The 15030-nt window shown below is 36.3% G+C and overlaps 1 protein-coding gene across 1 annotated transcript in view; it reads right to left on the reverse strand.

Moving 5' to 3' along the window:
* Positions 1 to 4465: 4465 nt before the first annotated feature.
* LOC119539371 (cytochrome b5 reductase 4) overlaps positions 4466 to 15030 on the reverse strand; it is a 96617-nt gene continuing 86052 nt past the window's right edge. Inside the window, exons 15-16 of the mRNA XM_037842887.1 lie at positions 8552 to 8716; positions 4466 to 5071 (exon numbers count right to left, since the gene is read on the reverse strand). Coding sequence (XP_037698815.1) covers positions 5017 to 5071; positions 8552 to 8716 — 220 coding nt within the window. The 3' untranslated portion in view covers positions 4466 to 5016. The remainder of the gene's footprint in view (positions 5072 to 8551; positions 8717 to 15030) is intronic.

Here is a 15030-nt window from a genome sequence, read left to right on the forward strand (position 1 = left end):
AACCCATTTGAGTCTATATATTTAAGTTGGTTTCTTAAAGGCAGTAGATAGTTAGGTTTGGTTTTTACCCAATCTGCCCATCTCCACCCTTTAATCAGGCTGTTTAGAACATTGTTATTTAATGTGATTATTAATTTGGGGGTTTAAATCTACCATCTTTCTATTTGTTTTCTATTTGTTCCATCACAGTTTTCTTGTTACTGTTTTTTTTTTCCTTTTTTTGTCCTTTATTGTATTTGTTTTTAATGATTCCATTTTATCTCCATCTTTTGGCTTTAATGCTACACCTTTTTTTTTTTTTTTTTTTTTTTTTTTAACTTTCGGATTACTTTAGAGCTTATGGCAGTTATCTTTATCTTATCACAGCCTAACTTATAGGTAATATTATACCACTTAACATTTGTATAAGAACCACACACTACATACTTCCACTTCCTTCCTTCTACCCCTTATCCTATTTTGTCATGCATTTTACCTCTAATTTATTATAAACGCCACAAATCTCTGTTATTTTGGCTTTAAAGTCAGTTATTTTTTAAAGTCATTTAAATAGTAACATTTTATGTTTAACAACATATTCACCATATCTAATGCAGCTCCTTCATGTTGAACCAGATTTCCAATTGGTATAATTTGTGTTCTGCCTTAAGACTTCCTTTAATATTTCTTATTGTACAAGAATGGTGATGAATATGTTTAGATTTTGTATGTCTGAAATGTCTTTATTTTGCCTTCATTTTTGAAATATACATCTGTCGGGTGAAGAATTCTAAGGTGATAGTATTTTTTCAGTACTTTTAAGGATGTTGCGCCATCTTCTCAATTATCTGGCTGCTTATGAGAAATCTGCTTTCACTCTTCACCTTATTCCTCTATGTAATGTGTCTCTTTGGCTCTTTTTAGGATTTTATCTTTATCATTGTTTTAAGCAATGAGATAATTAAGGACCTTGCTGAGTTTGTTGTTTCTGTTGCTTGAGGTTCATTAAGCTTCATGTATCTATGGTTTATCATTTTCCTTAGTTTGGAAAATTTTCAGTGAGAGTGTAGCAAAAACATTAGCACGGAAGAGAGACAGAAAACGGCATATACGGAGAACCTCAAGCATTTCAGTGTTGATGGAGGAAAAATATTGCAGGGCATGGTGGAAGCAAGCAGTAGAAGTAAGCAGGAGCCAGCCCATGGAAGTCTTTGTAAACCATATTAAAGGACTTGCATTCACCCAGGAGGTAATAAGATGTCATCAAAGTGTTTTAACCAGGAAACCAAACGCAGTTTTGCATTTTAGACAGATCACCCAGCCAGTCTGTTTTGAGGTTTGCTAAACTAAGAACCCTGGGTAAAGATGGATTCACAATGAATTCATCAAAATGAAACCAAATGAAAGACACCAAGAGGCTGGAACTAGTTGAGGTTTCTCTTTTCCGTTATACCATTTTGGTCACAATGCTAAGTATTATAGATCACACAGTCTTGTTTTCTGTGCTGGTGGGCATCTGTAGCTATCTATAGATTTCAGCTCTGAGCTTGTTTAGGACAAGCTTACTCTGCAGAGAAGGCGGGCCATTGAGGAGATTGTAGACAAGTCTTTGCCAGCATAACTGAGCTGAGTATCCTGGGATGTGAAAGCTCCTCTCATGTTTTATTACATTAAGGTACAAATTGCAGGCTCATAGCAGTATCTAGACAAAACTTAATTATCTTACCTTGGACACATTTACCCTCTTCTACTTATAGATTGTGGTCTGCAGAATGGTCCCCCAAAGAGGTCAACACCATAATCTCTGGAACCTATGACTATGTTGTATTTTATAGCAAAAAGGAATTTTCCAGGTGTAATTATGTTTACAGATTTTGAGGTATGGTAATTATCTTGGATTATCCAGGTGGGCCCAACCTAATCACTTAAGCTCTTAAAAACAGATAACTTTCTCCAGCTGGGGGAAGAGAGGCTGCAGAACAGAAATTCATAGAGATTAGAAGCATGAGAAGGATTTGATCTGCCACTGCTGGAGGGGGCCACATGCAATGCCTGAGAAGGAATGTAGGCAGTCTTGAAGCAATGACTGGCCCCTAGCAGACCACCAGCAAGGACACAGGGACCTCAAACCCACATCCACAGAAAATTGAATTGTAAAAAACCTGAATGAGCTTGGATGAAGAATCTTCCCCAGAGCCTCCAGATAAAAGCTCTGCCTAGCCAATGACTTGAGCGCAGTCTTCAGAGGACATATCTGAGCCACCCTGTACTTAGACTACATTGATTTTTTTAAAAGCAAGCAATCAGAATTCCCAATCAAAAATGACTTTGAGCATAATTTCCCTTCCTTATTGCATGTATGTGATCTTTCTAGAGTCTTTGAATTCTCTGCTTGAGAGTAATTGTCACAACTAAAACTCTTATTTGTACCCTAGAATATATGACTGTATTCGAAGGGAAACTGGGACCCTTATTTCCCCTCCAAGGCCTTCCAGAGGGCTGGAATGGGGGATGGACTGCAATGAGACCAATTTTCAGACTACTGTCCTAATCCAGCTGAGAGACGATAGGGCAGGGTTAGCTGATAATGGAGAAGTCAGATTGGAGACAGTCATATTGAAGTTGATTCCTCATGGTTCTAGAAGGACTGGCTAGATGGAAGGTAGTAACAGGGAATCAGACAGAAAATTCAATAGGAGGTACAGACTTTGGGAGACATGCTAACAGTGAAAGCTTAGTTTGGGACATGCAGTTTCAGAGACTGTGGAATATCCAAGTGGTCTCTGGAGTTAACTGGATAATGAAAACTAAAGCTCAGTTGATTCTCATTTAGAGATTTAGAGATTCCAACCTTGGAATTATTAACATAGGCTGACAGAATCATGTGAGTGAATGAGAGCACTAAGAAGAGTGTTTTGTTTTAAAAACTTTAAAGAGATTGGCTTTAAAGTATGATAAAAGGAGGAATGAGGAAAAGACACTCACATTTAGATATAAACAGAGGAAACTGCTTGGTGTGGAGGTTTGAAACTATATGTACCCCAGAAAATTATGTTCTTAAAGCTAATCCATTCCTGTGGGTGTAGACCTAGTCTAAGTAGGACCCTTTAATTAGGTTACTTCAGTTAAGGTGTGGCCTCGGGTGGGTCTTAATCCTCCTACTGGAGTCCTTTATAAATGGATGAATACAGAAAGAGAGAAAGCCATAGAAGCAAGAAGCCTGAAAGCAATGAAACCTGGAAAAGGGAGAGACCAGTAGATGCTGCCATGTGACAGAGGAATCCAGGACAGCCAGCAGTCAAGTCTTCAGGAAGAAAGCATTGCCTTGATGATGCCTTGATTTGGACATTTTCACGGCCTCAAATCTGTAAACTTGTTAGCCAGCCCATTTTATGGTTATCTGCTTTCAGCAATCTAGCAAACTAAAACAGTTGGGGTAACTAGAAAAAGATTGGAGGAAAGAGAATAAAAGGGGGAGATGGTTAGTAAAGATGAGAATGAGATTGGCTAAAGTAGAATGAGCTGATACGTTACAAATGAACTACAAGAGAAAAAAGGGTTTACAGAAAGTACATGATTCCCATTAAACTAAGGAAAGAAGGGAGACAGTAGCAAGACATAAAGCTAGAGAATGCCCCTGCCAGTGAATGGATTACCCTGTCAGCCCAGGACAGCTAGATTCCTGTTTGGGTGAATGTTGATGCGGGTGGAATTGGCTATAGAAGAGGGAGGCACTTGGAAAGGGATAGTGTTTAACCAGCTATTTGCACATAGGTAGCTTCATAACCTGGGTGTTTGTAATTTGGGGAATGCTTATAGTGCATTCCTTTTGAATACATCATTCATTCAGTGAAGCTTCAGCCATTAACGAAATCATTTGCAGGGATTTCACAATTTCTGTGAAATGTTGTTGCTGTTTTAAATAAGACTGAAAAATCCAAATTAGTTTATGCAGAAGCCACTTATGCATTCAATACAATTTCCTCATGGAAAGTGCACAGTGACTTTCCTTGATACACTCTGGTGAATCATAATTGTTGAGTACTTGAAGGTTGTACATAGCAGCAGGGAGAGAGAATAAGTTGTCCACACACCAGAGCTCAGGAGGGCTCCCTGCTGAACTACCAGCTGTGAGGAAAGCAGTCAGTCAGGAAAAGCACCATCTAGGACAGTGTTCCTCATTTTCCCAGCTGGTTTAGACGGGCTCAAAAAAGAATTAAAATTTAACGCATTTCAAAGCACCAAATGATTACTTTAGGCCATAGGACCAGATACCACACTTTCATCCCCTTTCCTGATGTCTTGAGTTGGTTTTGACTAAGAATCAAAATAACAGGTCAAGTTCTCTTAAACTCTCTGACATACCTAGTCCAAAATTGCATGTGTGAAGCACCTCCAGTATCTTTTATTACCGCCTTTTTAAATCCCCTTAGATACATACCCAATAGTTGCATTCAACCACATTTCCACCAAAAGGATTAAAAAGTACTTAAGTATCATTTTATTCTATATTAATGCCATACGCATACACAAAAAATGTTTGGATCACTTAGTAAGTCATAACATTCCACATTTGAATATTAATAACAAGGATGTAAGTGATCATTTCCTGAGTTAACAGTGCAATGTAAAATTCAATCTGTATTGCTAAGAAGACATTTTACAGTATAAAAACATGTTCAGAGTGATCACGTTACACTTTAACATGTCAAAAAACATAAGTACTTATTGTAGAACAGTGATATAGACAATTTAAATGGTAAGGGAATTTGTGATTCATAACAAAGACTCCCATATGTATTTGCTGCCATGATTGACTTTCTCGGTCAAATATCAGTAGTAGAAGTAGTAAAATAAGTTATGGTACAAAATAAAGCATAAGTCATCTGTAGTGAAGGAACATTTGATTTCATTTAAGAAGTGGAAGCCTGGATTCTGGTTAGCCTTTTTGTATATACAAAAATGTTTTCTTAAGAAAGCCTAAGCAATCACAAATTTAGATAAATCAGTTGAATAAAGGACAATGACAGCTTTTCATTATGCCATAAAACTGTGAATCTCATCTTTGGAAAAGTTAAGATCATGCAGCAACCTGAAAAACAAATATAAAACATGTTTCTAGAAAAAATGTTAAAAAAAATAAAGGATTAAGATCCAAGTTAACCAGCATAACCATAGTACTTTATGTTTCATTTGCCCATTTAGTAGGTATATTTTTAAAATAATACAATCATCACTTCCAAAAAATTAACATCCTTAATATCATTAAGCATCTAGTCAGTGATTATTGATAGTCTCATAATACCATAATTTTTAAAATACCTTGTTTGAATCAAGATCCAATTAAAGTCTACTTACTCACTATGATTGGCGAAGATTTTTAGGTATCTTCTGGTTTATAAGATCCCTCTCTCTTTCTCTTGCAATTTATTTATTCACAGAATCAGATTTTTTAGCTGGCGTGCCTCCCACAGTCCCCATTTTGCTGCATCCCTATGATGTAATTTAAGAACATGTTCCTGGAACATGTTTAACAACGTGATCTGGACAGGTTCAATTCTTTTTAGCAAATGTGTTCTTCCATTGGGAGGCACATAAGACTTGGTTGCCTCTCTTTTTGTGATCCTGCCAAGCACTGATGATCTATGTATAGATCCAATAGTTCATTAGGGATTGAAAAATAGTGACATTCTACTACTTCGATCATTATTTCTTCATTTCTCAATTGTGGACTTTGATAAAAGAAAAACTTCCACCCATTTATGTGGTTACCCAGTAGTAGAGTTCATATATTAAAAAGACAGGATAAGTTGCTTGATATTTCCCTTTTACTAGTTTTCAAAGCAATGTGTTGATCCCCCAGCATCCTATCTTCATTCTTCCTCACATTTTTAACAGGGAAAAAGGTGCTGCTTAACTATAACTCAACTTGGAAAACATAAATGGAGACTCAAATCTTAGCAGTTGTTCTGTTTAAAATGCTGCTGAAAATAATAAACATTTATTGAGTGCTTACTATATACAGTCATTTTGCTAAACATTCCACATACATAAGTACTGTCGTATTATTTATTCTCTTTTATAGTTGCGTACACTAAAGCTTAGAAAGGTTGAGTAACTTGCCCCAGGCCACCCAGCTAATGACTGCAAGATGATTTTTAAGTGGCAGAGCCAAGACTCAAACACACATTAGTAGCTACCAGAGCATACACACATATTCAAAGAGGTGGTATGCCATAGAAGTCACAAGGCCAACTCTATGAAGCAGTCAAACCTCTTGTTATCTGCACCGATCCTATTTTTCCCTGGCAGTTTCTACTTCTCACTCTTGTCACAGCAGTCTAGTCTTTTGAATATCTGCACATTTATGCATCTGCTCATTCTCCTTCTGCCTGGACTACCCTTCTCCATCCCCTCTGACTGGCAGTATTTTAGTCATCATTTCAAGCACTTATTTCTGACCATGTAGTTCCTCCTCCCTCAAAACACACACCCCTAGGCAAAAAGTAATTTTCTTTCTCCATGTTTCTAAAACACGTTGTTTCATCTCTATTAAGAGTATTTATGGTATTTTGGTTAATATTTTAGATATCAGTATGTATAACTGTTTCCACCACTAGCCAGTGAGGGTCTTGGAAGCACAGATTGTTTAATTCATCTCTGTAATAAACAAAATGTATATTTAGTAGGTGGAAGAGCCGTTATTAGCTAAGTAATTATAAGGAATTCTCCACATCTTTCTCTGTTATCATATCATACAACTCTGACATATTTTCACCAAATATGGGCATGTGTGGGATGGTTGTGCTTAAATCTATGTAGCAGACATGAAATCAACTTTGGAGGGCTCTAAGAGTAGGTCTCAGTGTCATTTTTCAGAAGAGCAAAAACAAGGTCCATGTAACTGCCAATTAAAAGAGATGTCACATACATTAAAAGGGTGGAGACAAGGAAATAAAAGAATGAGTCTTAAACTGAAAGATACAAAGACAGATGCTATGAACTGCAAGTACTGAGTTGAATCAAGCTACTTCTCCCAAGGCAACTCTAGGCAGCATGGAAGGGGAATAACAGTAGGGATCCATGTGTAATGGTTGATAATACTCCTGAGCAGTTCTGGGCAAGCCAGATCATATAGTATAAAAAGATTAGTTCTGAGGTGAACCAAGAAAAGAAAGCTGTAGAGGCCACAGTCAATTGAAAAAAATGTAAAAATAATAAGATCTTAGCTACCTTCTATTGAAGACTCATTTACTGAGGCACCAGTAAGCAAGGGAATGGGATAAGCCTTGCAGGGAGCCAAAATGAAGAAGACATGTTCCTTGCCCTTGAGAAGCTCACAATTCATCTGAGAAAACAGTCTACTTCCAAATATAGTTCTAACTTTGGATACCACTAGCATATCTACCAAGAGAAGCCTCCTCAGTTAGTGGGAAATTGGACTAGGTGGCCATAAAGATGGTCTCCTTCAGAGCTAGAGTTTATCATCCCATTCATTTAAAAGGTAATATTATACTGCAATCTATGAAGTAAGCATTGATGTATTTCTAAAATAGAAATGTCAATAAAATAGAAGACAATGTAGCTTTTAGCCTTTTTTGTAAAAAATTATTTTACTTCAAAACATATCATTAGTCTTCACTGTGATTTTAACATTTTAGCTTTAAAAGAGTAAAAACTGAAACAGAAACTAAAAATTTTTCTAAGTTGAGAGAAGTTAACCAGATGAGCATTTTCCTGTAAGAATTAAAATCCAGAAATATACCTAAATTTAATTAAAGTATATTGTTAATACAACATGGAGAAATATACTTTTTAAATGCCTTTATTTATTAGGGTCAATCTTTTTCATAAGTAAAGTTAAAAATAAAATAGCAAAATAGAAAATAATCTAGAAAATGTTAGGTTCAATCATACCAGACAAGAAAAAACAGAATTTACGGCAGTCACATCTTTAAAATCACCTAGAAACTCAATAGTGGCTATATTTAATAAAATATTTTAAAGTGCCATTTTAGAGTTAAATCAGATCAAAGGAGGTGAATTTCAAATATGATGGTGACTGCCATTTATTTTTCATTACCCAGGGTTCAACTATTCGTCTTAGATTATTTATGTTCTAGTCTCTCCTTTTTTGTCTTGCTGTCTGGCTTTTGATCATTATTATTTATTAATTTTTACCCAGTTGCAGTGAATAAAGGAAGATCTAAAATGAGGCAAACATTGCTTATTAATTACTGTATATTATATTATAAAGCTTTAGCAGAAGAGGTAGAACCTAACGTCCCAAGTAAGATTGTGGCACCTGTGTGAATTTATCCATGTTGCCAGTCATTAGCAGAGATCAATAAGAACTGCCTGTACCTTACTTTTGTGTTCACATCTAATACTATGCATAGTCCTGGCCTCCAACCATCTGCATGAAGATTAAAATTTTATTTTCTCAGGCTGTAACAGATTAATAAAGTGTAGGTTCATACGAAAGGAAAGAACCAAAAGTCAACTGTTTTTTATGAGAAGATCTTTATTTCATGGGGTTGAGCATTCTGTTTCCTACTACATTCCTACTTACCTTATTCCTTGTTCTGTAAATGGCATTGGTCCACAAATGCAGATGAGGACTTTGGATTCATCTAAACTTCTTTTCAAAAATTCAGAAAGAAGAGCTGAAGAAATGTATCCCTGTTTGCCATTCCATTCTGAAGTAGGTGCTGAGAGAACAAATTCAACATCAAATCTAGAGAAAACAAAAGTTTAAAAAAATAAACATTATTTAAATATTCTTAATACCTCAAGTTCCCTAAAATATATTCTTTCTTTTTTTTTTCTTTAGAGAACAATTTGAGATATAAAAATTTATACATTTGCTGGAAAGGCACTAGAATAGATTATTAACAAAGATCTAATAACATAAGGTCTAAATCCACCTTTACTAAGGAATAGCTTTTGCTATAGTCAAGGAAAATAATTTGGCCATTTTAGTGAGCTCATTAAAAAGAGGGCTCCAAAGGGGCTCAAAGAATTTCACATTTCTATAACAATCTGCTCATATAAATCACAGTAAAGAACAATTAACAGTAACAGGTGCATTTTTATCTCTGGCTCAAACCTCTCCAATGAGTTCTACACCTTCATAACCAACAGTATATTTGACTTCTTACTTTTGCTCTCTCTAAGGCCTCAATATCAACACATTCAGGACTTAGGCTCTCCCTGGCCCACGCCTGGCATTATCTCTGTGAACAGCACCACCAAGAGCATCTCACTGTCTGCTTCTCTCAGTATTCATTGCCATAACTCTGCCCATTCTCCTTCCTTTTTTGGTAGTCCTTCTACCACCCCTCACTCTTCTGGTGGTGGTGGTGGGGAGCTAATGGACTTGGCACAGCCAGGAGGTAATTAAGAGGGAGGGAGCAGGGGCTGCAGTAGGGTGGGGTGGGGGACATGGTTAATGACAGTGGAATCTAACAGCTATGGTGATGGGGGGGGCGGGTAACATGCTCTATGTTCCTAGTTCAAGGATCATTTCCACAGGGAAGCACTGCAACCCCACCAGAGTAGGTCCTTTGTTATATGTGCCATAGAAATGTTTCCTTTTCCTTTTCTTCACCACCCTTAGCTCAGGTTGTAAAAATGTGGTCACTGAAATGATTATTTATTAATGTCTACCTTCTCTATGAGACTGTAAATTCCATGAGTGCAGGGACCAGATATTTTCTGGCTTTCACTGTATCCCTAGTGTCCAACATATAGAAGACACTCAAATACTTGTGGAATGAAACATAGGAAAGTAAAAGAAAGGGTACAGAATTAAAATGAGAAAGAAGAATGTCGAACCAAATCTTACAATGTAAATACAGGCCATTTCTTCCCAGAGGTTTAGTAATTTATTAGGTAGTTGATGGGAAAGAGCCACAGCAAAATCAAAATTCTACATTGTACCTGTTCTCTTTGCTCCATTTTTGCAAACACAAATTCTTACCATTTTCAGTAATATCAGATCAAATGCATTTCTACATGTTCCAGTGAGTAAGTGAGCTATTTTCTGTATAGTACCAGGAACTGATTACATATTAATCTTAATCTTTAAAAAAGTTGAAGTGAGCAGTTTCCCTTGTGAGGGGTTTAGAAACCAAATATCAGAACAGAAGCAAGACGTGGCTGGCACAGCTGCCCTAAAATTGCTGTGCCTCAGCTGGGTTGAGGTTACAAAATACTGACAAGCCTGGCACAAGCAGCACCAATCAAACAAGGACACTAACCCGGGGGCCAAAAGACCTGTCCCAGTTCTATACCCAGACCCTAACTTCTAAGTCTTAGCTGTGCATTTCTAACACAAGAAGGAGAAAACTATATAACCTCTTAAAACTATAATATTCTATGATTTTATATTCAAAACATTTACAGAATTATGTTTTATTTCTCACTCTCAAGTTTCCCATTTAGGATTAGCAACAATTCTGATCCACCTTATATGAAATAGCCTCTACTGTTACTCTCTCTCACTAACCAATTTTCTTCCTTCCCAGCACTTAAAAACAGGATAATTTTAGATAATTTCAGAATGTGATATTCATTTATTGTTCCATGAGAATAGGGTCATTGTCTATCTTGTTCAATACCGTATCCAGCCTTGGCTCTTGGTAAATGCACAAAAAAGTACTTGTTCAATGAATAGAAAGAAGCCATATTGGTTAAAAATAAAAATTGCTCTTAGAAGAACAGACATGTGCTGGGATCTATGAAATTACATATAAAAATGCATGTGAATTTCTAAGTTCATTTTTTGGGGGCAGAAGGTCTATACAACTTTTTATCTGATTATCAAAGGGTACCCAAAAGCAGCTGAAGACCACTGTCTTAAGAAATTTCCAATTATACAAAGACATGAATAAAAGATTACAATTGCCCTGTTATATAAAAAGATAAAAGGTAGTCTCCTCTGGCTGTATATCCAATGAGTTTATCACTGAGATAAAACTGCTAACATGAATAAAGTAATGTTGCAGTTCCTGTCCTTTGCACTAAGTACTCATTTAATATTTTCCTTTATTGGGATACTAAGAAAAAAAGGCCTAATCAGTGGCATACTTTCTGCACGCATCTACTAAATGGTGACAGATAACTGAGAGTGTTGCATAAATGGTGTAAACTTCTCATGCATTTTGTATTCATTCACACAACAGTCCCTTTGCTGTAACTATTAGGCACTCAAAAGTGAACAGGTGGCATGCATACAATTATGGGATATTATAAGGAGGCTGCAATGTTGCTTACTTCCTTCTTCATGGGAGGAGAAAAGTGCTTATAGTAGAGCAGGAGAAATTCCAAGCTAAGACTCAAAAATTCTTTAATAAATGAGTTCTTGTTCAATATCAAGATATAAGTTACTGTGGAATCTTTTCTTCGGGATATTTCTGGATATTTCAATTTACTGTCTGAAACAATTATAACACCAAATTGCTAGAGGTATGAGGGAGCACATTAGTAAACATCCTAGAAATCTCCTCTAGCCTATGATTTCAAAAGTGCTAGAAAGGACTGGGACTCTGGAAAAGGTTATCTGCAAACAAATACAGATAATTCACAGGGTACAAAACAACATGAGGAGAGAAAGAGAAAACAGACCTGCTTCTGATGAATACCCATGAGCTTTAAATGTTAGTGGGAATATATAAGCTTGTCAAAAGAATTTATTTTCAAGTAGGTCAACAGTGATTTGAGATTAGTATCTTGAAAAAGAGATGTATTCAGTATAAATCACACAGAGTCTGCAGTCAAACAACAAATTATTCTCTCTTCCTCTAGCCAATCAGCTTCCAAAACCCACCTCTTTCATATTTTTCACATATATCTCCTACCTTCCCATTTTTACTGCCACAACTCTAGATCAGGCCATTATATATCTTTTCTAAAATAATGCTACAATAGCCTTAGCCCCGATCTATTCTACACAATGCTGCCATATTAGTTCTTCTAAAAACTCAAATTTTCCAACTTCTTTGCTTCAAAAGCTTCAGTGATTCCTCACTGTCCACTGAACAGTGTTTCACAGTCCTTGGGGCTCCAGCTTTTCTCTGGCTAAAGAAAACAGCCTACCCTGTTTCTTAGACTGTAAAACAAGGAGATTAGAAATGATTACTACGAAGATTACTTCAGATACTGATATAAAGTTTAAGTTTTATTCTTACAAAGCTATTTCACATTGTTCTCCTTCTTGTACTCCTTCATGTAGTACATTTATGTCAGTAAAACTGGACTCTGCTCTTACACTAAAACACTTTGAACATCCCAGTCTTCAGGTCTTTGCTCATGCAGTCCCACTATGCAAATTTCTTATCCTGCTCACAGAAATGCTAATTGTTTTCCAAAATGTTTCCTCCATGCAGCACTGATATCTCACCCTTACTCAAATGGAATTATTCTTTCCTCTTCCTAGACTTCTATAGCATGCTATTTTTTCCTCTCAAGGCACAGACTACAGTGACTGATGTACTGCACTTCTCTACCACTAGGGTAGCCCTACTCATTTTGTGTCTTTTCCCAAAGTCAAGCAGATATCGCATACAGTGAGCACTCAAATGCTTGAAGTGAAGCAAAATAATCTTCTGTTGGTGTACATAACTGAGTTCAAAAAACTCCTGTCCTTTATGGCCCATCCCCTAGCTGCCTGGAAACCCTTTCTTTCTCTTTTTCATATGCCCCAAACACCAACCCTACCTTTCCTAGAGGAAAAATAAAGACACTAACAATATTATGTGCTAATTTTGGCTGGCTACTTTACCTTTCTGGAGATTACTTGTCAAAAAAAATGTATAAAGTAGCCTTAGAACACTTTGACCTAGTGACTCTGCTGCTAAATTTTTATCCTAATCACTATATCAAATAATAGGGGATTGGTTAAATAAGTTATGGTAAGCTCATGACTGAATACAAGGGAGCTATTAAAAATCACAGCATAGCTCAGGATTTCTTAACCTCAGCACTATTGGCGTTTTGGGCTGGATACTTCTTTGTTGTGGAGGACTGTACTATGCACTGTAGAATGTTCAGCAACATTCCTGGCCTTTATACCTACTAGATGCCAGTAGCATCCCCTCCTCTAGTTGTGACAATCAAAATTGTCTTAAGATCTTGCCAAATGTCCCCTAGGGGGCAAAATAACTCCTGGTTGAGAATCACTGGTTTAGGGTATTCTATACAAAGAAAACTCCCACAATACAATAAGTAGAAAATGTTGTTATAAAAAACATAGTCAATATGACTACATTATTTTAAAAATACAAACAGAGGAAAAAAGTCTATGTCTGTGTCTGTGTCTGTGTATGTACTGACCATAATGTTAATAGTTGTTTATTGAGTGGTGGTAGGATTATGGGTGATTTTCTTGCTTACACCTTTTCTATATAAATGTGTATTCATTTTATAAATGGGGAAAAAAACAACAAATGCTATTATTTATACAGAAGAATGTGCCACTAGCTTTACTAAAATAAAGTTATTGCCTCCAAAAATGACTTTGAAAAGGAAAGAAAATATTTGTAATACTTATATAGTACAAAATCCTGTCCATAAGTCAGCCTTATTGTCAAACTGTCCAGCACCTCAAAATCAGTTCTGCAAAAGCACGGAACTCACAGAGCCAGTGCATTCTATCGAGGGTGAGAGAGGGATGCGTCAATGTGTAAGACCAAGTCCATCTAGCCACATAACACTACTCACATATTTAAGAGAAAGATAAGTGAAATTTAATTTGGATTTCAGTTTGACATAGTTAATTAGATAGATCCACTGATGCACAGTTTTTTTTTTCTGCTTTCTCTGATTTTTCTTAAGACAAATAAAAGTGTAAGATTTTGCTAGGCTTGGAACACTGTGAATTCAATACAAATTGAATTGCAGTTCAAGTGTAAAACATATTTGAATAAGGTTTGAGTAAATGAACCGTTTTTTCCTGTTCAATTTTATTTTATATGCAACATTACGAAAACTGGATTGAAATAAAAAGAGAAATACTCTTAAAAATACTTACCAAGAACCTATTTTTTACAATTCTATTGAGCTTAGCAATGAAGGAAAATGAAAAGCTACAATTTCTGGACTGCATGAGAAAATAAGCCAACATGCTGTCCTACGAGTAACATAGGGTAGTCAAGAAATTGGAAAGGGTGAATTAATATATAAAATAGCCTTAACCACTACCTAAAATACAGACTAAAATTACCTTATATGAAATCTGAACTTTTACTTCCTTTTATGTATGGGGCTTGACAATTATGATTTGATGGAACAGTACTATCAAAACATGTCAATAAACCTTTAAGGCTTGGTTTCTCCTTTTTCTCCATAAAGCCTCAAAACATGGTAAAATTCCCGTTAATGACCCAAAGCCATGTACACAAGCATGGCCTTTGATTTCCAACAAGGGTCTGACGATGAGACTCCAGGAGACTCTCCAATGGCAAATCAGACAATGCTAGCAGCCAGTGCCAACAGAGTACCACAAGCAAGGAGAGCAATGTCTTCAGAAAAGGACAAAGAAGTTTAGGAAGGATAAAGAGTGCTCAGAGAAGCACGCAAGGGAGAGCAAGAGAAGGTACTGAACGGAATAAGGAGGATAAAGGGCAGGTCAGAACTCTGAATGTCATCACTTCTCCAGCAAGCTGGAAGGATTCACTCACCTGGTGAGTGCTGTTAGAGCCAGTCATCCAGAGGTAAAAAAAAAAAGGGGGCCTTACCTCATCCTCAAGATTCTAGCCTTTACAATTCCACCAACCCAAACTATGTAAACCAAAACAAAATAAAACATAGTTGACTTTGCTAAAAGACACTAAGTTTAGAGGCTGTTTTTGCATTCCTTTTTACTAGCTAATTATTAAATCAAGTTTGACTCCTACCAATAGAGTACATGTGCAGTGTCTATTCATCAAAATAAATGGTAAAATGGGTTTTTCTTTTATAAGAGAACTATCTTAAAGAATATTTTTGTTGAAAAACTTCCAGGAATACTTTTTTAGAACCTAACTAAAAATCTAGCTGTGTCTGTTTAAA

The sequence above is a fragment of the Choloepus didactylus genome, chromosome 7 (genome assembly GCF_015220235.1).
Source record: "Choloepus didactylus isolate mChoDid1 chromosome 7, mChoDid1.pri, whole genome shotgun sequence".
In the NCBI taxonomy this organism is placed as follows: Eukaryota; Metazoa; Chordata; class Mammalia; order Pilosa; family Megalonychidae; genus Choloepus; species Choloepus didactylus.